The sequence below is a fragment of the Cetorhinus maximus genome, chromosome 11 (assembly GCF_964194155.1).
Source record: "Cetorhinus maximus chromosome 11, sCetMax3.hap1.1, whole genome shotgun sequence".
Lineage (NCBI taxonomy): Eukaryota > Metazoa > Chordata > Chondrichthyes > Lamniformes > Cetorhinidae > Cetorhinus > Cetorhinus maximus.
In genome coordinates this window covers 96,701,082-96,728,337 of record NC_135889.1, presented here as the reverse complement: position 1 = coordinate 96,728,337, position 27,256 = coordinate 96,701,082, and the positions used below count along the sequence as shown (strand labels likewise).

The window sequence follows — 27,256 nt, the reverse complement described above, 5'->3', positions numbered from 1 at the left end:
GCCTTAATAGGTCTTTGACAGTTCAGCGGGTGCGCAGCTGACTCGAACTGAAAATCTGAATGATGCGCAGTGATGTCGGGGCGCATGCCCGACGTCCCTGCGCGTCACTTTACGCCTTGGCGAGCAGGCCCAGCCCTCGCTCACCGAGCCGAAGATTCTGCCCCGTAGCACACAGCTATCTATCATGGTCTGGAATGGATGGAGAAATAAAGAGCTTAGTGATAAGTTGTATGCAGTGTCAGCAAGTGCAAAAGTTACCTCCAGCAGCTCAGTTACACCTGTGGGAGTGGCCAGGAAGGCCATGGGTGCGATTGCATATTGACTATGTGGGACCTTTTATGGGAACAATGTTTCTCCTTATTGTTGATGCTTACTCAAACTTGGATGGACATGTATGAGGTAAAGTCACCAACATCTTCTGCTACATTTGACAAGCTACGACAAAGTTTCACCATCAATGGACAACCAGAAGTGGTGGTATCAGACAATGGCACGGCATTTACAAGTGCTGAGTTTCAACAGTTTATCTGCCTCAAAGATATTACTCATGTAAAAACTTCACCATACCACCCTTCTTCGAATGGACTGGCCGAACCAGCAGTTCAAGCATTCAAAAATGGTATAAAGAAATTAACTGGAGACTCCATAGTGATCAAGTTAGCACGTTTTCTCTTCCATTATAAAACCACCCCTCACACGACAATAGGTGCCACACCTGCAGAATTGCTGATGAATCGCACCTCATAATGAGATTGAGTTTAGTACTGCCAAATTTAAGGAGGAAGGTGGAAAGGAATCAGGGAAGGAGTTTAAAAATTCAGTCTTTGTGAATTTGTAAAGTGCTGGAAAAACTCAGCAGGTCAGGTAGCATCTATGGCGAGAGAAACAAGAGTCCCAGACCCCAAACACTCCTTCCAGGTGAAATAGCGATTTACTTGTGCTTCTTTCAGTTTAGCCCAGTGTATTACAATGTGATCTCCTGTACACTGGGGAGACCAAACCCAGACTGCTTTGCAGAACACCATCGCATGTCCCCGACCTTCCGTTTGCTTGCCATTTTAATTCACCACCTTGCTCACATTTCTGCCCTCAGCCTTCTGCAATTGTCCAGCGAAGCCAATGTAAGCTGAAGGAACAGCACCTCACCCTTTGTTCAGGCACTTTATAGCCTTCTAAGCTATTGAGTTCAACAACTTCAGACCATGAACTCTGTGCTCCATTTTGTTTTTTCCCTCCTCAACTATGTACCTTGTTCTCATGTTTCTGCTTTGAAACAGAGCTGATCTTCATTCCAACTAAGAACGCCTACTGTGGACCAATGCTTGTTTCTTAACGACCACCATTACCACTCCCTTTGCCTTTTGTTCCATGACATCTTCGGTATTTTTCTCCCCCACCCTCTAACCTTTTCTGGCCTTCCTTTTTGTTCCACCTGATCCTCCCCCCTTAAGCAACAGCATAAACTCATCATATTTCTAACCCTCCTCAGTTCCATAAGAGTCATATTGGACTCAAAATGTTAACTCTGTTTCTCTCTCCACAGATGCTGCCAGACCTCCTGAGTTTTTTTCGGGCACTTTGTTTTTATTTCAGCAGTTGGGGTATTAATACAGCATCCACAGTATTTTACTTTTACATTAATCCAGTCTACCTGATGACTGAACTATTAAAGCATGTGTAGAAAGACAGTAATAGCTAAATATTAACACACCACTGAGTGTGACAACTGGCTTCAGAGGTCTAGGTGTAAACATGAAATAATTACCATTACGTAATTCATGGTGCAGGTTGCTCATATCTTTAGTTGTGATGGAAAATTTGAACATTGTGGGTTCACTAACAATGTCAACACCCATATATCACAATGCAGAGGCCTATGAAAGACTGCTTGATTCAAAAGGACTGCCAATTGTCAAGCTAGATAAGAAATGGATTCAGAAGGGCATTTTGGCATATTATGGACCATGAATTTTTGACTACCAAAAGACATAAACAGATTGTTAATGTTTCAACTTGTATGTAAATAGGAAGAGATTAGTAGAAGTAAACATGCTGCAATTCGAAGTAGAAACAGATGAAATTATGAAAGACTGCTTGATTCAAAAGGACTGCCAATTGTCAAGCTAGATAAGAAATGGATTCAGAAGGGCATTTTGGCATATTATGGACCATGAATTTTTGACTACCAAAAGACATAAACAGATTGTTAATGTTTCAACTTGTATGTAAATAGGAAGAGATTAGTAGAAGTAAACATGCTGCAATTCGAAGTAGAAACAGATGAAATTATGAAAGACTGCATGATTCGAAAGGACTGCCAATTGTCAAGCTAGATAAGAAATGGATTCAGAAGGGCATTTTGGCATATTATGGACCATGAATTTTTGACTACCAAAAGACATTAACAGATTGTTAATGTTTCAACTTGTATGTAAATAGGAAGAGATTAGTAGAAGTAAATATGCTGCAATTCGAAGTAGAAACAGATGAAATTGTAATGGGAATGAAGAAATGCCAGAAGCGTTAACAAATACTTCTTATCTATCTTCATAGTGAGATGGAGGTAACCAGTATTAAGTAAAGAAATAGTGCTGCAGAAATTAATGGGGCCAGGTGGCAGCAAATCCCTGGACCTGACGACCTGCATTGGAGGGTTTTAAAAGAGGTAGCTGCAGTGATAGTGGTTGCATTGGTTTTGGATCTTCCAGAATTTCTCTGATTCTAGAACACTTCCCAAGGTTTAAAATGTAGCAAACATAGCCCTGCTATTTAAGAATAGAGAAAGAGATAAAATGCGGAACTATAGGCCAGTTCGCCGAAGATCAGTGATAGATGAAATGTTAGAAGCTATTATTAGTGCCATGGGTACTTAAAAAATCAAAATATGATTAAGCAGATTCAACATGAATGTATGAAAGGGAAATCAGATTTGATATTGTAACTAGTAAGATGGAAAAAGAGAATCGGTGGATGTTGTACATTTGATTTTCAAAAAAACATTTCATAAGGTGCCGTACAAGAGGTTATTACACAAAATTTAAACTCGTGGGATTAGGGTAATATATTAGCATGAATTCAGGATTGGTTAATGGACAGAAAACTGAGACTAGGAATAAACTGGACATAACTGGTCAGGCTATAACTAGCAGGGTACCTCGAGGATCAGTGTTGGGCCTCAGCTATGTACAATATAATGACATGCTTGCCTACAAAACAACAGTGACCACACTTACAAAAAGATTAAGTGATTGTAACATGGTCTGGGACATCTCGAGGATGTGAAAGACACAATAAAAACGCAAAACATTAAATGAATTAACAGCACAAACAGAGGTTAATGGGTATGATCTTATAGCTATTACGGATACATGGTTACAAGGAGATCAAAGCTGGGAACTAAATATTCAGGGGTATGTGAATTTTCGAAAGGACAGGCAGGAAGGAAGGGTGATGGGGTAGCTTTGATATTACGAAATGGAATAAGTGCAATAGTAAGCAGTTATCTTGGATCGGAAGATGTAGAATCCATATGGGCAGAGGTGAGAAATAACAAGGGGAAGAAGACACTGGTGGAGTAGTCTATAGGCCCCCTAACAGTAGCTATACTGTAGGACAGAGAATAAATCTAGAGATAATGAGGGCATGTAAAAAAGGCAGTACTTAAGTCATGGGTGACTTTAATCTTCAAGTAAATTTGGAAAATCAAATTGGCAGAGGTAGCCACGAGCAAGAACTCATAGGGCTAAATTTTCCCCCCGTTGGGGGTAAAGTTGATGGGCGGGCGCACTTCCGATAGGCGCCATTTTACGTGGGCGGGCCAATTAAGGCCCGCCCAGCATGATGTTCGCACGGCAGCGCTATTCTTTTCCTATGCGGGCGGGGGGGGAATGCTTAAAATCGAGAGTCCGCTCTTTCGCGCATGTGCACAAATGAGCGCACTCATCTCCCTGAGGCTAAGTGCTGTCTCAGGGAGATCGCCGCTACTTTCAAAAATATTAAAAATAGAAAAAAAAAATTCTCTTACATGTCACATGAGTTGGGACATGTCCATAATTTCCAAAAAAACTTTATTAAAATTTTTAAATACATGAAACTTCATCCCGCTTGTGGATGAGGTTTCATGTTTTTTCTACTTCCCGCTGGGGCTCCTGGCCTGCCCGCCAACCTTAAAGTTGGACGGGCAGGTCAACTAATTACTTTAATTGCTCTGTCAATGGCCTCGATTGACCATTGACAGGTTGGCGGGCGCGCAGTTGATTTTGCTGCGCCCTCGCCTTCCTGAAAATTTAAATGGGGTGCGGTGACATTGGGAGTTCCACACAACGTCACCGTGTGTCATTTTACGCATCGGCAAGCAAGCCCCGCCCCCACCCCCGCTTGCCGACAGTAAAATCCAGCCCATAGAGCGTGTTCGGGATAGTTTCCTAGAACAATATGTTGTGGATCCAATCGGGGAGCCGGCTTTTTTGGGTCTGGTGATGTGTAATGAGGCAGATTTAATAAATGATCCAGAGTAAAAGATCCCCTAGGAAACAGTGACCATAACATGGTAAAATTTAGCATTCAGTTTGAGAGCAAGAAACTTGGGTCAGAAACAACTGTGCTAAATTAAGTAAGGGTAATTACAATGGAGTGAGGGCAGTGTTGGCTGGAATGGATTGGGAAAGGAGTTTAGCAGGAAAGATGGTTGATGAACAATGGCAGACGTTTAAGAAAATAGTTCATGGCTCACAACAAAGATATATCCCAGTGAGGAAGAAGGATTCCAGGAAGGGGATAAACCAATCATGGTTAACCAAGGAAGTTAAGGATAATGTCAAATTGAAAGAAAAAGCATACAATGTGGCAAAGATTAGTGGTAAGCCAGAGGATTGGGAACGTTTTAAATACCAACAAAAGATGATCAAAATAAAATAGAGGAGAAAATAAACTTTGAGGGTAAACTAGCAAGTAATATAAAAACAGACAGTAAGAGCCTCTTTAAATATATTAAAAGGAAGAGAGAGGCCCTAAGAGAATGAGACTGGGGAAATAATAATGGGGAACCAGGAAATGGCAGAGGAGTTGAATAAATACTTTGCATCATTCATCACGATAGATGACATCAATAGCATTCCAAAGATATTAAATAATCAAAAGGCAAAAGAGGGGAAGAAAATAAATACAATAACCAGCACTAGAGAAAATGCACTAGGGAAGCGAATGGGGCTAAAGACCAATAAGTCCCCTGGACCTGATGAGTTGCATCCTAGGATATTAAAAGAAGTAGCTACAGAGATAGTGGATGCACTGGTAGTAATTTTCCAAGAATCCTTAGATTCTGGAAAAGTCTCAGAGGATTGGAAAACTGCCAATGTAACACCCTTATTCAAAAAGGGAGGGAGACAAAAAAACAAGTAACTCTCAGCCAGTTAGCTTAATGTCCATCATTGGGAAAATGTTAGAGTTTATCATGAAGGATATATAATAGCAGAGCATTTAGAAATACATAATATAATCAAGCAGAGTCAGCATGTCTTCATGGAGGGGAAATCATGCCTGACAAATTTATTAGAATCCTTTGGGGAGGTAACTAGCAGGATAGATAAAGGGGAACCAGTGGATGTAATATATTTGGGTTTCCAAAAGGCATTTGATAAGGTACCACACATAAGGCTACATAATAAAATAAGAGCCCATGGTGTTGGGGGTAGGACATTAACATGGATAGAGGACTGGCTAACTAATAAAAGACAGAGAGTTGGGATAAGGGGGACATTTTCTGGATGGCTACTGGAACTAGTGGAATGCCAAAGGGATCAATGGATCAATGCTGAGGCCACAATTATTTACAATATATATTAATGATTTGGATGAGGGAAGTGAATGTACTATCGCCAAGTTTGCGGATGACAGAAAAATAGGTGGGAAGGCAAGTTGTGAGGATGACACACAGAGTCAGCAGCGGGATATAGACAGGTTCAGTGATTGGGCAAAAACTTGGCAGATGGAATAAAATGTGGTAAAATATGAGGTTATGCACTTTGACAAGAAGAATAGAGGAGCTGAATATTATTTAAGTGGAGAAAGACTGGAAAGCTGCGACACAGAGGGATTTGGGGGTCCTCATGCATGAATCACAAAAAGCTAGCATACAAGTTCAACAGGTAATAGGGAAGGCAAATGGAATGTTGACCTTTATTTCAACGGGAATGGAGTTTAAAAATCAGGAAGTCTTGCTAAAACTATTCAAGGCATTAGTTCGACCACACCTAGAATACTGTAAACAGTTTTGGTCCCCTTATCTAAGGATAGATATACTGGTATTGGAGGCAGTCCAGAGAAGGTTCACTAAGTTGATTCCAGGTATGGGGGGATTTTCTTATGAGGAGAGGCTGAGTAGGTTGGGCCTGTATTCAGTGGAGTTTAGAAAAATGAGAGGTGACCTTATTGAAACTTATAAGATTCTTAAGGGGCTTGACAAGGTTGATGCTGAGAGGTTGTTTCCCCTTGTGGGAGAGTCTAGGAGCAGAGGACATAATCTCGAAGTAAGGGGTCGCCCAGTTAAGACAGAGGTGAGGAGGAATTGCTTCTCTCAGAGGGTAGTGAACTTGTGGAATTTTTTACCGCAGAGGGCTGTAGAGATTGAGTCATTAAGTATATTCAAGGTTGAGATAGATAGGTTTTTAATCAGTAAGGGAATCAAGCGTTATGGTGAAATGCAGGAAGGTGAATTGAGGATTATCAGATCAGCCATGATCTCATTGAATGGTGGAGCAGACTCGATGGGCTGAATGGCCTACTTCTGCTCTTATGTCTTATGGTCTAAGATCTTTCTTTTAGTGGCATATTGACCCAGTCATACCACTTCTTTCAGTGGCAGTTTTGTTCGTAGGAGATCTGTTAATGGAAACAATTTTGTTTATGATGAGTGCAAAATCATCGTATAGGTAGAAAAATGTGTCATTAAGTTTATAAAATTTTCTGTAGCACCACAGCCAAAGGATTCACAGTGCACACAGCCTCAAATAGCATGCCTAGTTAATCAGAAAAATCCCACAGTTAGCCATATTCTACCCTCTGTAAACATGAGGTCATCCAAAACTCTACTGCTTGAATCCTAACATGCACCAACCCATGTTCACCCATCACTCCTATGTTCACTGGCTTATATTGGCTCCTGGTAAGCAACGCCTTGATTTTAAAATTCTCTTCTTTGTTTTCAAATACTTCCACAGCCTTGTCCCTCCCTTTCTCTGTAATCTCCTCCAGCCCTACAACCCTCCTAGATACCTGTGTTCCTCTAATTCTGGCCTATTGAGCAACCCCGATTTTAATTGATGGCCGTGCCTTCAGCTGTCAAGGCCCTAAGCTCTGGAATTCCCTCCCTAAATCTCGCCGACTCTCTACCTTTTTCTTCCCCCATTAAGATATCCCTTAGAACCTCGCTCTTTAACCAAATTTTTAGGCATCTACCTTATTATCTCCTTGGCTTGTTGTCAAATTCTGTTTTATAATGCGCCTCTTAAGAGTCTGTAGACATGTTATTATGTTAAAGGAACTATATAAATACAAGATGTTTTTTATATACTTTAGATGTCAGCTCAGCTTGCGTATATGAATTTCAGTGCCATTGTGATGCTAGGTACATAGGCCGTATGTCCCAAACACTGGAGGATCATATCAAACAGCATGTTCCAGCTGTTTGATACGATCCTCTGTTCGCAACTGGCAGGGTACAGACCGTACCAAACCAGCCTGTGTTTACAAAGATCAAACACAGTGTCCAACATTAGATGAGTTTCCACAATTGGGTAACCTTTGCTAAGAATTACACTGGCAACCAATTTAAGATTGTCAGTTGGGCTTGCAGTGTGGCGCATTTGTGTGTACTGGAAGCTACATACATTAATACACAGGGCCCTGTTCTTTGCAGACAGAAAGAATATGTACATACATTGTGCCTGTTTCAGCTTAATAAAATAAGTGACAGCCATTCGCTAACTCATTCCTCAGGGCAAAGCCTTGACCAATCAGGGTCAAGCTGCCTGGTTTAAATTTCAAACAATGCTCGGCAGTTAACTGTCAGTCACCATCAGTAGTGCATTCCCCATGGCAATGCCACTTGCCAATCAATCAGCACTCTCTTCACATACAGTAAAAATTGTTGTTTTCCCCCTTATTTTGGTATTCTTGCCAGTGTCCTGATGAGTGCAAGATGAAAAGCTCAAACATGTCTCTTTTTTCAGCAATACTCAGCTTGTGTCATTGAAAACAAACCAACTGTGGCAAGAATAGGCAAGGAATTATGTAGGAAGTAAAAAAGAAAATGAAATTATTTTAGGCAGTGCAACACTGTTTTAGTTGGAGATTGTTAAACATTTGATATATATGACAGTTACTTTTAGGGCACATGAAGTTGTCATTATAATTTTATATGTTTTTCTCTCAAACAGCATTTCCTACCTGCACACCTCTAACGCAGTTCACCTGTAATAATGGAAGATGCATCACCGTTAAGTGGCGTTGTGATTCAGGTAATAGAATCATGTAAATTGAAAGCATAACTGAGATTCTCCAATGGTGCTTTATGCACCATCTCTTATTTTTCATAATGATTTTGAAGTGAAGACTGAAGTCCTGCGTTCATTTTTGTCACATGGGTATTTTTGTTTAAGAGGCGTGTTTTCTTGCTTTATTTTGTAACAAGAGATGCAACAGATATCGCCATAACTTCCGAATGCCCCAGTGTCGAATTTGGGGGATACCCTGAAGATGGGCTGGGGAATCCCTCTCGAAAGGTCCCAGATAAGGGTTTTCACGGCAATTGCCCAGAAGTGCTAACTTCCTCTAGACAATTGCGTTGGGCTGGGAACCATCCGAAAAAGTGGTTTGAATCAGAAACTTTGGATGGTTTCGCAAAAGGAAAACAGGAAAGGTGGCCAAACCATGGCTTACAAGAGAAATTAGAGATAGTATTAGATCCAAGGAAGAGGCATACAAATTGGCCAGAAAAAACAACAGACCTGAGGATTGGGAGCAGTTTAGAATTCAGCAAAGGAGGACCAAGGCATTGATTAAGAAGGGGAAAATAGGGTATGAGAGTAAGCTTGCAAGGAACATAAAAACTGACTGTAAAAGCTTCTATAGGTATGTGAAGAGAAGAAGATTGATGAAGACAAATGTAGGTCCCTTACAGTCAGAAACAGGGGAATTTATAATGGGGAACAAAAAATTGGCTGACCAACTAAATACATACTTTGGTTCTGTCTTCACAAAGGAGGACACAAATAACATATCAGAAATGTCGGAGAACACAGGGTTTAGTGAGAGGGAGGAACTGAAAGAAATTAGTATTAGTAGGAAAATGGTGTTGGGGAAATTGATGGGATTGAAGGCCGTTAAATCCCCAGGGCCTGATAACCTATATCCCAGAGTCCTTAAGGAAGTGGCCTGAGAAATAGTGGATGCATTGGTGGTCATCTTCCGAGATTCTATAGATCTGGAACAGTTCCTACAGATTGGAGGGTAGCTAATGTAACCGTACTATTTAAAAATGTAGGCAGAGAGATAACAGGGAATTATAGACCAGTCAGCCTGACATCGGGAGTGGGGAAAATTCTAGAGCCCATTATAAAAGATTTAATAGCTGAGCACGTGGAAAGCAGTGGCAGAATCGGACAGAGTCAGCATGGATTTATGAAAGAGAAATCATGCTTGACAAATCTACAGAAATGTTTTGAGGATGTAACTAGTAGAGTTGATGAGGAGGAGCCAGTGAATGTGGCTTATTTGGACTTTCAGAAGGCTTTCGACAAAGTCCCGCATAAGAAATTAGCATGTAAAATTAAAGCGCATGGGATTGGGGGTAGTGTATTGAGATGGATAGAAAATTGGTTGGCAGACAGGAAACAAAGAGTAGGAATAAACGGGTCTTTTTCTGAATGGCAGGCAATGACTAGTGGGGTAACGCAGGGATCAGTGCTGGGACCCCAGTTATTCAAAATATATACTAATGATTTAGATGAGGGAATTAAATGTAATAGCAGGCGGTAAAGAAGGCAAATGGTATGTTGGCCTTCATAGCCAGAGGATTCGAGTACAGGAACAGTGATGTCTTGCTGCAATTGTTACAGGGCCTTGGTGAGACCACACTTGGAATATTAGGTGCAGTTTTGGTCTCCTTATCTGAGGAAGGATGTACTTGCTATAGAGAGAGTGCAGCGAAGGTTTACCCGGCTGATTCCTGGGATGGTGGGACTGACATATGAGGAGAGATTGAGTCGATTAAGATTATAATCACTGCAGTTCAGAAGAATGAGGGGTGATCTCATAGAAACCTATAAAATTCTAACATAACTAGGCAGGGTAGATGCAGGAAGGATGTTCCCGATGGTGGGGGAGTCCAGAATCAGGGGTCACAGTCTGAGGATATGGGGTAGACCATTTAAGACTGAGATGAGGAGAAATTTCTTCACCCAAAGAATGGTGAGCCTGTGGAATTCGCTACCACAGAAAGTAGTTGAGACCAAAACATTGAATGTTTTCAAGGAGTTAGATATAGCTCTTGGGGCAAAAGGGATCAAAGGGTATGAGGAGAAAGCAGGAGCAGGCTATTGAGTTGGATGATCAGCCATGATCATAATGAATGGCGGAGCAGACTCGAAGGACCGAATGGCCTACTCCTGCTCCTAGTTTCTATGTTCCTATGTTTCTAAGTTACACCAATAGTTACTCAGAAAAAGTTAGAAGAATTAAAACTTCTTCTATCTTCTGGTTAACTATTGTAAACACCCAGACCAACCCCCATGGGAAACCCCTATATCCACAATTACCCCCGACCTCTTACCCTCCTCACCCCTCCCCCGACCCCCTCAGGCCCCCCACCCCTGACCTCCGACCTCTCCATTCCCTGACCCCCCAACCTCTGACTCCTCCCCCCCTACCCTCCCACCCCCCCCCATCCCCAACCCCAACAGGACCTCCTGACACCTGACTACCTCCCCAGACCCCCTGGCTACCCCCCACCATCCCAACAACACCCCCAACCCCCTCCAACCGCCCTCCCGACCCCCGACCCTTCTCCCTTGCCCCCCCACCCATCCACATCCTACTCACTTATATTACACACTTACCTTCTCCCTGGCTTGTCAAAGTGGCTGGGCTCTTTAAACTTACCTGCTTTACCGCAGGTAGCGCCGTCAAAAAGGGGGTATGGCTTCACTTCCCCCGACACTGCTCCACTTGACAGAAGGCCTCAGGAACCCACTATTTTGTACTTTTCTCACCTGGCGTGAGTCAGAAGGGCGGGCAAGAAAGGTGCGGCTGAATTCTAGCATAAGTGAAAAGGAGCGGAGTGGCAATCCGACTGTGATTGCCACTCCTCAGAGCTTCTGGCCTAGTGACATTACAATTTAAAATGTATTTTCCAAAGGTTTCAGTATAATAGTTATTAGATACCAAGGCTCAAAGGGTTAAGTTATGAGTACAGATTGCATGCGTTTGGCTTGTATTCCCTTGAATTTAGAAGATAGTGGGCTGATTTAATTGAGGCGTTTAAAATGGTAAAAGGACCTGATGGGATAGATACAGAGAAACTATTTCCTCCGATAGGGGAATCAATAGCGTTGGGACATAATCTTAGATTTAGAGCTAAGCCATTTAGGTGAGACACAAGGAAGGATTTTTTCACACAGAGGGTAGTAGAGATATGGAATAGCCTCTTTCCAAAGTTTGTGACTGCTGGTTTAATTTAAACTTTCAAAACTGAGATTGACAGATTTTTATGAGGTAAAAATATCAAGGGATGTGGATCAAAGGTGGGTAAATGGATTTGAGATATAGATCAGCCCTGATTGAATGGCAGAACAAGCAGGATGCTGAATGGCCTACTCCTGTTCCTATGTTCTGAAATGGAAGCAGCGAGAGCGTCATAGTATGAATAGAATACAAAACAGGGAGGCAATGCCATCTTCATATTGAACCTTGATTAGATCACACTTGGAGTACTGTGAGCAGTAACTGCACTTCATGCTACAGGAAGGATATTGAAGCACTGTAGGAAGTGCAGACAAGATTTAGAAGGGTGTTATTAAAACTGAAAGGGTGTGACCATCAGGAAAGATTGAATAGGTTGGGGCTTTTTTTCTTTGAAAAATGGGAAATTAAGGGGAGGCCTGCTGGTTGTCTTTAAAATTACAAAGGGTGAACATGGACTGAATGGCTTATTACTGTTTTGTAAATTCTATGCAATTATGCAATTAAAAGCATTTTAGAAATGATACTTGAAATCTCTAAAAGAAGCTTCCAAAAGTTAGAAACGTTTGAAGTGTCTTGATCACACTTATGGAAGCATTACAACATAGGAAGAGGCTATTCTGGTGGAGGCGAGAAGGGGGCGGGGTTCTAACATGCCACCACCCAGCCGAATTACATGCCCTTCCTGCCTCCAAACTCGCCACCAATGAGAGCAGAAGATTCTGCCCCAAGTCTGTATTTCAAAGGATTAATGATGCAACTTCATCTTGATAGCTGCTGTCCATGTAACTCTTTTTGATGCAAAAAAAACTGCTCGTTTAAAAATGAAATGGTATTTACTGCAAGCTGCTAGGTTCCTTTAGGTTCTGCTTGGAATTATTATCAACTATCTTGATGGTTTACACCACCAAGAATTATGCTGAAACATTGCCCAGAAGATCATAGGATGGAGCTGTCTTTAGTGCTGAGTTAGTTCATCTTGCCCAGGGCATATTGCATTGCTAGAATTGGCCTCAGCACTCTCCTGCATTAGGGAATCATTGCTAATTAGTTTGCATGTGTCTAAATGTTGAGTGAGGACAGGATCAGGGTAGGCTGTGATGTCTCAACATCAAACAGCCTGCGCTCTAGGATTACATATGAAAATAATAAGTTGGACAAGGTACAGGACTATTACAGTCACCTATGGAACTAGTGCTTTAGCAAGGATACTGGTCTTTGAGAAAGAAGAGATTTTTTTCTAAACTTATTATAAACTTGCATGTCTCCCGCAACTGCCATTCTTCATGGGATTCAGTGTTGATGGCCATTAGGCATTTTTATTAACCATCTGTGACCTATGATTGAAAACTTTGTACTTTTAATGGTGTTGTATTTGTTACAGATGATGATTGTGGGGATGGCAGTGATGAGACAGGCTGTTCTCCTTCTTGTACGAACACTCAGTTCAAGTGTAACAACGGCCGGTGTGTTCCTGAGCACTGGATCTGTGATGGAGACAACGACTGTGGTGATTTTAGCGATGAAACCCATGCTAACTGTACAGAACCAGGTTTGTGTGCTAAATGATTGCATTGTACATTTCAAAAGCTGTAATATCTAGGGGCAAATCAGAAATATGCAAAACGCTCACTGTGATACAAATGTTGTCATGCACTTGCCTCTCTCAAATTGTTAGACTACATTTAATTTGTGGTGCACCAGTGAGGGGAGGAGAGAAGTAGCCTTTGTAACAATTTGTCACCACAAATATCATTTCAGCAAAACCTAAGTCACAAATCTATCTGCAAAGTTAATAGTGTGGTGTACTTGGATTTCCAGAAGGCATTTGACAAAGTGCCACATCAAAGGTTACTACACTTAAAGGTTACTACACAAATTACGAGTTCATGGTATAGTGGGTAACATATTAGCATGCATAGCGGATTGGTTAGCTAACAGGAAACAGGGGTCAGGGTAAATGGGTGATTTTTGGGTTGGCAAGATGCTATGAGTAGATTGCCACAGGGACCAGTGCTGGGGCCTCAACTATTTGCAATTTCTATCAATGACTTGGAGGAAGGGACCAAATGCATGGTTGCCAAATTTTCTGAAGACACAAAGATGGGTGAGAGGACGTAAGGGATATAGATAGGTCAAGTGAGTGAGCACAAATAAGGAGTCTCCCATTTAGACAAAGATGAGGAGAATTTTTTTCTCACAGAGTGTTGTTAGCCTCTGGAATTAGCCTCGGAGAACAGTGGAGGGAGGGTCATTGAATATTTCTAAGGCTGAGTTAGATAGATTCTTGACTATCAAGGCAGTCAAAGGGTATATGGGATAGATGGGCAAGTAAAGGCCACAATCATATCAGCCAAATGGCGGAGCAGGCTCGAGGGGCCGAATAGCCTACTCCTGCTCCTGATTCATATGTTAAGAATAGAATCAGCACATACTTCTAGCTAGTTATGAAGATTGAGAGAGGACAAGATTTTGAGATCTATAAAATGCCCAAGAACATATATAATGTAGATATAAGCTGCATATTTAACTCCAAATGTGAATACAAAACTGGCATGTGCATAACCTTCAAGTAGGAGTAGTGACCAAAAGACTTTTTGGACTATGCAATCTACTAACCATCCAGAATAGAATCTTATTAAAAGCAGTTGTTGATATTTCCCCCCACAGTGGATTAAATTCACGATCATACAGACTGTCCTAGTTCTGTTACAAAGAGCTGGATTTCTGATCCAAATGACCCTTGTGATTCACCCAATATTTGTGTTCATATGTTGAATGCCATTATATTTGAAGATATTTTAAAATAAGTGAATCCTATCAAACAACCACAATGCCTAGCGATTGCTAAGAGAAGGAACAATGCACTTCTTGATTATAGAAAACAAAATTGCTAATACGTATAACGATACAAATCTTTTCAAAATTTATAATGATACCTCAGCTATATGATGAATCCATGGAACAAAATTTGTTTTTAAATTCATTATTTCAACAAAATAAACAGAAGGCACCCACTGAAATCTGTTAATGTCAATTTTACCATATGAGTGAAGACAAAAATAACTTAGGAATGCTGAACTTAAAAGTTCAACAACCTCCACTTATATAGCATCGATTAAGGTCTTTCTCATGAGTTAATCGAAAATAGTCGCCCACCCCCTGACTGAGTATTCCATCATCCCATAACTTCAAAATTGAAAGGAGAATATTTCCGGGCAGACAATGAGAAATAACTCCACTATAGATAGGTTAGGTAATGCAGAAACTGTTCTCTACCAGGCATATTTAAATTATTGGCTAAATTTTATGTTGGTGATGTTCCACTCCGCATCACCCCCTGTAAATGTCTGGAGCGAGGCCACCCCAGATTGGTCGGCTCACCCTGCAGACAATTTACAGATCTCTGGCTGTTAGTTGCCTTGAGGCAGGCCTTCTGCCCTCACTGGGGAGGCAGCCCTGCCTCCGAGAGCTGCTGGCCAATCAAATGGCCCGCAGCTCTCTTGTGCAAGCAGTGCCACCGGTACTGGTGGCTGCAGCGAGTTTTCAAAGAATCTGTGTTGCGATGGAGCCAGACCACCGGGTGAGTCCAGGGTCTCGCTGCAGGGGCTGGGCTGGCATGCCCTGGCCAGGGGTTGGAGTGCTGGAGTGGACAGAGCAGTGAGGAAGGAAAAACATTGGGTGGGGAAATGCCTCGGCAGGGGGAAGAGGGGTGCAGCCTTCATTGGGCATGGGGTTAAAAAAAAGGGAGACATCCCGCACCCCCTTGCTCAGCCACCAATCCACCAGTTTTATCTGTCAGGCTGGAGCCTTGGCAGTGACCTCTCCCACGGCAGGTAAAATCCTGGTGGCGACAGAAGGATGCTCTTAAGTACCATTAATTAGCCACAAATATATTGCCATACAGCATTCCATCCTAGCTCTCAGACCACAAATCTATATGCACTTTTCTTAATAATTTATTTTTGTTCTAATAGTGACTATTGTAAGCATGGAAAGCAAGTTGTTACTTCCTACTGTTAATCAACATGGGTTTTGCCTCCTTTTCGGGGATTTTGAGCACTGTCTTGGAAATGTTGACATAGGTTTTCCATTTGATACCCATTGATAGAATTGGCATTATGGATTGGTCAACTCTATAGAAAGCGCCCAATTTTCATTTTTGTCAGAATCATTGGAAGTGAAAGTCAGATGGTTCCTGGGACAGATTGCTGATTCACAATGCTTTACTGTTCGTACAACAAGTTGAAAACATCTGATGTTAGGCCTGGAACTATTGAAATTTTCCACTTTGATAAGTGCTTAAGAAATGGATAAATAGCAGTTGGTAATATGTTAAAATATTTATTTATGAAATGTCTATACCATGAATGCTGATTTTGAAATAAATTAATTTACAGACTCCATATAGAATATCTACAGTACATGCATTTAAACTAAAAATGAAGCTGATTTTCAAGAATATTTTTACATTATTGAAATATTTCATTTATCAGGCTCAAAATTTTCACTGGCTCTCAACCAGTTAAATAACAGAGCAGCATGTTGTGCTCCATCAAGTTGAATTAATCACTCACAAATCCCCATTTAGATGATTTGGGGATTTCCACAATGAGAAAGATCTGTTGTGAATGCAGGGAGAACCAATCCATCATTGGAATATCACAGAATAATGCTTTATTTTCCATTCCATGGAGAGGAAGGCTATGAATGAGTGTGAGTGATGAGGAGGATGTTAAGAGGCTTCAAGGAACTTTAGACAGGTTAAGTGAGTGGACAAATACGTGGCAAATGCAGTACAACGTGGATAAGTGTGAAGTTATCCACTTTGTTAGGAAAAACAGAATGTCAGAGTATTATTTAAATGGTGATAGATTGGGAAATGTTGTGCAAAGGGACATGGGTGTCCTTGTACACCAAGCACTGAAAGCAAACATGCAGGTGCAGCAAGCAGTTAAGAGGGCAAATGATATGTTGGCCTTCATTGAGAGAAGACTTGAGTACAGATGTCTTACTGCAGCTATACAGGGCCTTGGTGAGACCACACCTGGAGTATTGTGCAGTTTAGGTCTCCTTACCTAAGAAAGGATATACTTACCATAGAGGGAGTGCAGCCAAGGTTCACCAGACCGATTCCTGAGATGGCAGGGTTGTCGTATGAGAAGTGATTGGGCCGAGTAGGCCTGTATTCACTGGGGATCTCATTGAAACGTATAAAATTCTGATAGGGATGGACAGATTGATTGCAGAAATGATGCTTCCTCTGGCTGAGGTGTCTAGAACAAGGGGTCACAGTCTCAGGATACGGGCCATTTAGGACTGAGATGAAGAGAAACTTCTTCACTCAAGGATTGGTGAACCTATGGAATTCTCTATCACAAAAAGCTGTGGAGGCCAAGTCACTGAACATATTTAAGAAGGAAATAGATAGATTTCTGGACTCTAAAGGCATCAAGGGATATGGGGAGAGCACATGAGTCCGGCGTTGAGATAGAGGATCAGCCATGAACATATTTAATGGCGGAGCAGGCTCAAAGGGCCAAATGACCTACTCCTGCTCCTATTTTCTATGTTTCTATATGTGGTATACAAATGAATGGACTTTATGCAGGTTCATGTATGAATGATTGGTTCCACCTTTAAAAGATTATGTTGTTTGTCACATTTGCAAAGAACAAGGCATTTCTACTTTACACAACTTTTAGCTCTACTTAATTAGTTTCTTGTTCTGCTCAATCATTGACATTGGAGGCTATTTTAGACATCATAATGCTGCCTGAGTCTCACTCTCAAAGTCATCATGGGCCAAACTTGGGCAGGTTTCATTATAACAGTTTCGCAAAGCAGCCTGTTGGCTATTACCAATAGACAAGGAGAAAAGATGCGCCCTTTTTCTCTAAATAGAGCAAGTTAACAACTGTTATTTTTTTCCATTATTAGTAAGTGCCTCAGAGTTCTGAAATCATTATTCAATCTGTTTTATTGTGCCTTGTAAAACATCAGAAAACATAGAATTCAGTTTTTTAAAAATGCTCTTTTCCAAACATGTATTGCTCTGGCTTGTAGAATTAGCCATACCTGAGATTTATTTGTAAGTAGTGAACACTTTTGTTTCAATTAACATTTGTGGTTTCTAATGCTGCATCTAATTAATCGTTCAACTCCAGCACTAATGAAGCTCTACTGAAGCATTCAATTTTGATATGGTACTCCAGTATTAACCAGACCACAAAACAGTTAAACATTATGCCTTGAATGTGGATTCACGACACAAAGGGTGCTAGAGAAATTCAGTAAAATATGAAATATTAAAGTACTGAAGAAAGTACAATTAATATAATTGTATCACTTTTTCTCAAATAATTGCATTAATTGGTAAATGTAGTGTTTGTATTGCCCCTACAGCCACAAGGCCACCTGGTGGTTGTCACAGAAAACAGTTTCAGTGTTATCTGGATGGCAACTGTGTTCCACTACGATGGCATTGCGATGGCGATTGGGACTGTGAAGATGGCAGTGACGAAAACAGCTGTGAAGGAAACACAAGAACCTGTGACTCCCACTCAGAGTTTAAATGTAAAGACACAGGTATGACACAATAATGCACCACACTAGCGTCAAGGTATGGTAATCTTGTCTCAACAACCTCCACTTCTTTAGCATCTTTAAAGTGACAAACATTCTGAAGTGCGTCAGAATAGAAAGTAACGCCAAACAGTAGTGGAAGAATAAGTACGGATGGTGGCTGAAACCAGGATTTAAGAAAAAGGGTTTTCAGGAGAGAAGTAGCATGATGGAAAGTTCATGGGTAGAGTTGCAGAATCTATTAGGAACATAGGAAGTAACAATGGAGAGGGAGTAGGCCATTCAGCCTCTCGGGCCTGCTCCATCATTTGATAAGATCATAAGACCATAAGACCATAAGACATAGGAGCAGAAATTAGGCCATTCGGCCCATCGAGTCTGCTCCGCCATTCAATCATGGCTGATAAGTTTCTCAACCCCATTCTCCCGCCTTCTCCCCGTAACCTTTGATCCCCTTACCAATCAAGAACCTATCTATCTCGGTCTTAAATACACTCAATGACCTGGCCTCCACAGCCTTCTGTGGCAATGAATTCCATAGATTAACCACTCTCTGGCTGGTCTGATTCTGGTCTCAGCTCCACTTTGTTTCTGGTCCATATCCCTTGACTTCTTGTCTATCAAAAAATCTATCTAATTCAGCCTTGAATAAATTCGATGTCCTAACCTCCACTGTTTTCTGAGGAAGCAAATTCCACAAACCAATGACCTTCAGAGAGAAAAAACTTCTCCTCACCTTCGTCTTAAAAGGGAGATCTCTTATTTTTAAGCTATGTTTCCTAGTTCTGGTCTCCCCACAAGAGGAAACATCTTCCCGGTATTCACCCTGTCAAGTCCTCTCAGGATCTTACATGTTATAAAAGATCACATCTCGTTCTTTTAAACTCCTTTGGGTAAAGGCCCAACTTGTTCAACCTTTCTTCATAAGATAAGCCCTTCATCCCTGGAATGAGTCGTGTGAACCTTCTCTGAACTGCTTCTAATGCAATAATATCCTTTTTCAAATAAGGAGACCAAAACTACTCAGTATTCCAGATGTGGTCTCACCAAGACCCTGTATAGTTGCAGTAAAGCTTCCCTACTTTCATATTCCATTCCCCTTACAATAAACACCAATATTCCACTTGCTGTACCTGAATACTAACTTTTTGTGATTCATGTACCAGAACACCAGGAGATCTCTCTGTGCCAGTGAGTTCTGCAATCTCCCTCCATTGAAATAGTATATGTTTTTCTATTCTTCCTGCCAAAGTGGACAAGTTCACATTTTCCCACATTATACTCCATCTGCCAAATTTTTGCCTGTTTAACCTACCTATGGGTAGAATTTTACCGCCCTGTTATGGCAGGGGCTGGTCTGCAAAATGTAGCGAGCCATTCAAAAATCCATTGATTTCAGTGGGTCTGAAAAATCCCACCAGTGGGAGGGGCTGTAAAATTCTGCCTATATCCCTTTTAGACTCTTTGCCTCCTCTTGACAACTTATTTTCCGACCTATCTTCATGTCATCGGCTTATTGTCAACTTAATTTCAGACAAGCTGAGAACAGAGTGATGGGTGTTGAATGGTGTAACTGGGGGACATCATTTTGTAAGTGTCTACATAAAATGGAAACTTGAATCAATGCTTCAGCATTTTCACATGAGAGGGACATGTTCATGATTTTTTCATTTTTCTGTTTTTAAAGTTTCACTGGTTTTCAGTGATCTCCCTGAGACAGCACTTTGCCTCAGGGAGCTGTGCACTCTTTCACGTGCATGCGTGAAAGAGCGCACTCTGGCAGTTGGGGAATCGCCCCTCCCCACGCCCACTCAGGAAGCGCATAACGCTTCCCATCGGGCGACATGCTGGTGGGGCCTTAATTGGCCCGCCCACTTAAAATGGCAGCGGGGCCCATTTCGGCGGCGGCGATCGGCTGCCCGCCTGCTGCCGAGTCGGTGGGGCCCGCCCGCCCATCAAGGGCAAAATTCTGCCCATAGCTTCCATAGATATTACTCCATCGGTCACTTTAGTCACCTCCTCAAAAAAGTCAATCAAGTTGATCAGGTAGGGTCTACCCTTTACTGGCTCTCGCTGATTAGCTGAAAATTTCCCCAATTATATAGTCCAGTAATTTCCTAACAACAGATGTTAGGCTAACTGGTCTATAATTCCCTGGTTTTCCTCTGTCATCTTCCTTAAATAATTTAATGACATGTACAATTTTCCAATTTAAAGGAATGCTTCCTAAGTTGAGAACTTTGAAAGATTATGGCTGGAATTTTCCCGGTCCATCGTGCAGGACCTGCCATGGCAGATACAGCGGCCCAGCCAAAAGTCCATTGACTTTCAGGAGGACTGGATGACCCCGGCGGTGGGCAGGACTAGAAAATCCCTCCCTGTAGTTAGGGCATCTGCAATGTTCTCATCTACTTCTTTTAAAACCCTGGAATGGAAGACATCTGGTCCTGGGGTTCTGTCACTTTTTAGTGCTGTTCATTGGGAGCAAATTTTGTAGAGAGGCCTTTCAATTGGCATTCTTCTTGATTCTCCTCCTGCACCTAGAGATGCATGAGGCAGGTGAAGCACATGCTCATATCTGTTTCCATTGTTAACTTGTCACCAGAGGCTATAGCTTGAGGGGCGCCACTCCACATTAAGCATGGTTGACCAAGAGACTCTCCCACTCTTACTGCCTGCCTTAGGCATGTTGGGAAGATTTACAGGCTGATAATCAACCTGTTTGGCCATATTATGAACATCTCCTATGGCCATCAAGTCCTAGAGTGGGACTTGAACCCGGAGCTTTTGGCTCAGACGCAGAGATGCTACCCACTGTGCCACAAGATCGCCAACAGGCATTAGTTATACAAATTTCTACTCTATATGCCTTCACACCACCTTACATCTCTGGCAGTCTCGTTTGTTCTGCTGTTCATATTCAGTGCCAGAGGCTGACTGAATGTAATCCCTATTGCGCCACATATACAGAACAAACCTTTGAGAAAATCAGTTGGTTCCTGAGGACTTCCTTTGGCAACAGATACTGGCTCAGTTTCAAGAACTAAATTACACGGACAGAAAAAATGCATCACACGTGAAGCTGAGAAGTATTGCTTGTCGTCCATTTTACCATTACCTGGTCGATATCAATGGAATTGAGTGTCTTCGCGTACAGAATTCTTTTCTGACTGAAGAAAATGTAGATTAAAGAGCTAAACCTTAATGTTGACAGTAATTTCTATGCCTTACTCTTCAATGTGTTTGAACAATGCAGTTCTTTTACCTAGTTGCTCATCCCAATTGTAGCATACATCTGGTCTAGTTTTTAATCATTGCTTCATGGGATGTTGGCATCACTGGTAAGGCCAGCATTTGTTGCCCAATCCTAACTGCCCTTAAACTGAGTGGCTTGCTAGATCGGCGGTTTAGAGTCAACCAAGTTACTGTGGGTCTGGAGTCATGTGTCGGGTAGGCCAGACCAGATAAGGATGGCAGATTTCCTTCCCTAAAGGACATTAGTGAACCAAATAGGCTTTTTACGACAATTAGTGACAGTTTCACGGTAACCATTACCAAGAATAACCTCCAATTCTAGATTTTATTAACTGAACTTAAATTCTACCAGCTCACCCCTTCCACAGAACATTAGTCTGGGCTCCTGCATTACTAGTCCAGTAACATTACCACTACACCACCATCTTGCAATGAAAGCCCAAGCAAAAGTCTAGCTAAAATGTATTTATTCATAAAATGCATGATAAATGTAACAAGCAATGAAGTATTTGTCTAAATTTGATATACTCTGTATATGCGAGTGCCAAAAGGAAACTCTTCTATTTCTATAGAATCTTCCTTGGCCAAAACCTTTAATTTTTAAAGCAATTTTTTTTCCAGATTTTTAAAAATCAATTCCTGGTTCATAAGGGAGAGGTCCTTTTCCAACCTGCCTCTCAGGAAACAGCCTGAGGGCACCTAATTCTTGACTGTGTCGCATCCAAAATAGTTTCTCATTATTGCCCTGCTATGGACTATTGCTTTAGCTAAGAGGAAGCCAAAGCTGTTTCCATCAGCTTGTGCAGCACTCCCCGTAGATTTTCTTCCCTTCCTTTTAAAACGCACTGCTTTGACGCTATCTTATATCCTTCTAATTTCTGGTCTTTTCATTCTCCAAACAAAACCGTCCTCCATAAAAAGACTGTTGCTAGCTCTCTCCATTAGGTCATAAGACCAAGAGATAAATTGCACAGGATTCAGGGATCCATGGCAACTTGGCCATGTGCCTTCAACACACAGTACTTGTTACCAAGGTGAAGGCAATATAATTTGTCCATTTAGACAAGTTAACACCTTCCTACCTGGTATGAAATTAAACTGATTACAAAACACATATAAAATAATAAAGAAGGAATTAATTAAATAATACAGGAAAAATGCTTCCAAACAAATTAATTTGATATCTGATTTTATTTGTTACATGTTAAGTGTTATGGTCAGGTGAGGAGGGGGTCAATTGATTCCCCTCTTTTCCCTGTCCTCATTTGATGTAATTGTTTTATTTTTGTTAAAATGGAAAATCTTGCCAATTCAGTGAGTGTTTAACTGTTTACACATTATGATCATGAAAGACACAAATCAGACAGGTTTTCCTGAGTTTTCTTGATTAAGAAAGTTCGAGTCCGGTAAAATTACAGGGGTATACAGTTTGAAGAGGCTGGTGACTTGGCTAGCTTCAAGCTGAATTTGGTGGTCATGCTGCTTTCACTCGGTAGCCCTGGTGCTTCTAGCGTCAAGGCGGTTTAAAGATACAGATGGATGATTTATCTGCTCTTCTGGAGTCAGTCACGCTGGGTTGACTTCTTTCAAAAGCTCTACCTGCAGCATCTGGAGTGGTCACAATCAGCAGGCAGGGTTCAAAAACTTACAAATTGGGTGGAGACAGAGAGAAGAAGGAACCTATTCAGGTCCTTGTTCTTTCAGCATCCCAGCTGCTTGTCCTGCAGAGAAAACAGGTGCTTAAAATCCATAAAAGATTGGGTTGCCACATGACCTTCTCTCACCAACTTCCCAGGGATCCAAATAAGGTTATGGCCAGTGTATTCCAGTTGTAGATTGATTATATCATGTCTGATTAGATTAGCCAGGGTCCTATTGTTTAAGTGATTATGTTTAATGATTTGTCTCCAGCTGGATGAGTACCCAGTTGAGAAGCTGGGTGCTGTGCTAAAGGAATAGGGGATGTAAGTTTGAGTCGATGTTTGGGACCTTTAGTCCTGACTAGTCACTGACCATTCTGGGTACAAGGCCTTTGGTATAAGCAGTAGTAAGTTTATTAAGTAAAAGTACAATTAGTATAACACAATATCACTTAGGAAGGCAGTGGTCACATACTGCCAGCTCTGCACTGTCTGGTTCATTGGGGTGCTGTCTCCTACTCTGTTCTTGTTGTTGCTGTGCCCTTGTTGATCATACTGTATCTCCTCTTCTCTTGGTTGTGTGTTGAGGGTCACAAGTCTTTTATTTGTATACCCTTTGTGTCTAGCCCTGTGCTGTATTAGGTAACTGATTAGTTTACCCTTGAGTAGGGTGAAACCTCACCTTATTATTTTATTATTGACCGGATTAGTTTACCATTATTTCATTATTGTCCATTACTGTATTGTAAACTTATACATCCCCTATTCATGACATTGTGGTTTATTAAGCAGGAGACCCTTTAGCTGAAATAGTTAACATAATATAGTTCTTTATCTTTGCTGTTATCGTATTTTATAAAGTTTGGAAGTCAAAAATGCTCCTCCAAGCTTCCAATCAGCTAAAGGTCAGAATATTTCCTGACCTAAGTTTTTATGACAATTGACATTTCTTTATATGTCCTCCATAGATCAGAATCTTACATTGACTAAATTACTTAAAAATTATGCCTCACTTCTCGGCATTTTCCAAATTCCTACTTCCATATTAACTTACAGGGACGTGGTTCATTCACATTCCCCTGAGGTCATTGTCTTTGATGGATTATTGCAGACAGGTAGACTCCATCTCAATGGTGCTGAAATGTGGAAGGTGCAGTGATGCAAATAGTGTAACCATCTTTGGTTGCCACCTCAACTCACTGAAATGCTGCTTAAGTTCCTTAAAAAATAATAATTAATGGTTTCCAGCCAGTAGATCCAAAAATCTTTTTTTTGTATAAAGTAGGTTTTCATGACATAAGCTTCATGAATCCAAATAAATACTTTTGCTATGGAAAATTGTGTACCATTGGAGTACTTTAACAGGCAAAATGGCAGTAATGACAAAATTAAACTTATGTTGCATTAATCCGAAGAATACTATGGCCCAGATATTCTGGTCAGCATTGATACTGCGCATATTGACGCTCCCCATGAAGGTTTCTGAAACACGACCTTCTTGCAATTTTTCAGCCAGGACTTCCAATCTCAGCTAAAGCATCATTGGGTCAACACAGTTGGCGAGTGAATGAGTGAGTGGGTAGACAGGTTAAGTCGGGGAGGAGGGGCGGGGGGGGAGTAGGGGTTGGTTTGACTTGGGGGCAGGGTCATTTATTGTTTTCGTTTCAGTTACACTGGCTGATCACTGAATTAGACTAGGTATTCGGGTGGGGAGTAGTTGAGTCAGGCCAGGGGGACAGTTGGGTGGGGGGATAGTTGAGACAGGTTGGAGGTTTGTTGCTTGAGGGCTAGTTGGGTTGGGTCAGTAAAGCAGTTAGGTGAGGGGTAGTCTGGTTGGATCAGGGGGGTTGCTGGCGGGGGGGGTTGTCAAGTCGGGTCAAGCGGGTAGCTGGGTCGGGTCAGTAGGGTAGTCGGGTTGGGTCAAGGGAGTGATGGGGGGATCAATTGTGGTGCTCAGTTCAGTTACACTGGCTAATCACTGTGTTAGACCATGTATTAACCAAAGAGACATATCCATTAAATATCCAGTAAGTCCTTCATATCTGGCCCCAAGTCTCTGACATATAACTCACTGTCAGTGACTCTTGTGGAGCATCCCAGGGCATTGGAAATCAACCCATTGGAAGTTTAAACTTCCCAACAATTTCAGCACATGTGTGCGCGTCAGGATTTCTGCTAGGTCCTGCCGCATATTTCTTAACTTAAATCCAGATTTTAACTTTATGGATACAGGAAGATTTGGACCAATATAATTGCTATGATAATCTAATACTTGATATCAAGTCTTTATCAGTTTGCATGGCAGTACAAACACATTGCATATACTGTTGTCCTTTTTTAAAACATCCAATTCAGAGAAGCAAATTTGTCATTGTTTATCCAAGGTGTATAAAAATAAATATAAATCCAGTTTCTATATAGATTTAAGTTTGGTGATCTGTAACTTCTGAAACTCAGCCAAGCATGCATAATGGGCTCAGCTGTTATAACAAACCATGACAGCTCACAAACAATGAAGCCTATTGAAATTGTAAAAAAATATGTTTTTTTCCTAAGCCACACCAGATGCCTGTCAATCAGTACACTCCAGGAGCTGGTGTCTTTTTTTTCTCTCTAAGGGATCGCTGTAGAGCAGATTTGTTTCACTTTTAATGGGTTGTGAACATTTAAATCACTTCAAATTGTGATACTGAGAGTTCCCAAGAACTGTCTTCTTCAGTTTTGAATGCATAATAGCACTTTTCCTAATGGAAAAGGTACTCTAATGCATCTCAGCACATACACAATGGTCAACTTACCTTTGCAGGATAGAATGCTACTATCAATCACTGCAGTAAAAACACACACAACTTATGATGCAGCATCTAACTATTAAAACTGAAAGAACCGATTTTTTTTTATATTTCAAATCCTGCCAATGAAATAATTCCAGAAGTAGGTGATTATTTTTTTTTTCATTCCCCACTTGGGACTGGTTCTTGAGTCCTTTGAAGTGTTGAGAACCACATATTCTAACCGAAGGGGCCTGGCTCCACAAAACCTGCAGGGTGTTGGGGGTTGGACTGCCCATCCCTGCAATAGAGCCAGCAGGGGCATGGATGTTGCATGCAGGTGGGCTACCCACATCCTTATCCTGTGCTGGAAAAAATAACTGGAAAAGGGGAATAGGGGCCAAAATCCTTCTAATCGGGTTCTGCCCGCCATTTTTAAAAGACTCCCAAGTAGACCTGACTCAGCGAAAATCCGGGCCCTAGTCTCTATTTTCGCTAAAAGTAGAAACACCTTCTTTATGCCTAACCTATGGAATCCTTTCACTATTGTAACAATCTCTATCAGATGACCTCTCAGTATTCTCTTTTCTAGTGAGAAGAATGCCAGCCTGTTCAACATTTCCTGATAGTTATAACCTCAGTTCTCGTATCTTTTTTGCATGTTCCCCCATGTCTTTATTCGTTTATTAAAAGAAATGTGCACAGCACTCCATGCAGTCTAACCAAGTTCTGTGAGAAGTAAAAAATGACCTCATTGTTTTCCAATTCTATTTTAGAAATGAATCTCAGTGCTTGTTTGTCTTTTTCTTTTTAATGGCCTTATTCACCTACTACATTTAGTGAATTATGTATCTTTGCTCCTCTGCCACACTTGGACCCTTACTACCCAAGCAGTATGTGGCCTCCTTACTCTTCCTCTGAAAATGCACCACTCACACTTAAATACAGTGAAATTCATTTGCCAAATAAACACCCATTCTTCAAGTTAATTAATGACTTCTTATAATTCAGTGCATTCTTCTTTTGTACAAATCGAATATGTACCCATCCACCTTCCCACCATGAGTTTGATGTTATCTACAAATTTAGAAATTAACATTACACTCCTGATTCTTGAGTCCAAATTGTTCATATAATCTGTCAACAATAATGGTCCTGACATCAATCCCTGTGAAACGCAACCTCCCACCTTTGGCTGGTCTGTGCACCCAACCTTAATCTCTACTTCCTGTTTTCTCTTTTGTAGCCAGCTTGCTATTCATTCTGCTT

The 27,256-nt window shown here is 41.3% G+C and overlaps 1 protein-coding gene across 1 annotated transcript in view; it reads left to right on the top strand.

Moving 5' to 3' along the window:
• Positions 1–27,256, top strand: part of LOC144686788 (low-density lipoprotein receptor-related protein 1-like) — a 1,926,687-nt gene that overhangs the window by 1,085,155 nt on the left and 814,276 nt on the right. Inside the window, exons 19-21 of the mRNA XM_078552493.1 lie at positions 8,436–8,516; positions 13,121–13,288; positions 18,142–18,324. Coding sequence (XP_078408619.1) covers positions 8,436–8,516; positions 13,121–13,288; positions 18,142–18,324 — 432 coding nt within the window. The remainder of the gene's footprint in view (positions 1–8,435; positions 8,517–13,120; positions 13,289–18,141; positions 18,325–27,256) is intronic.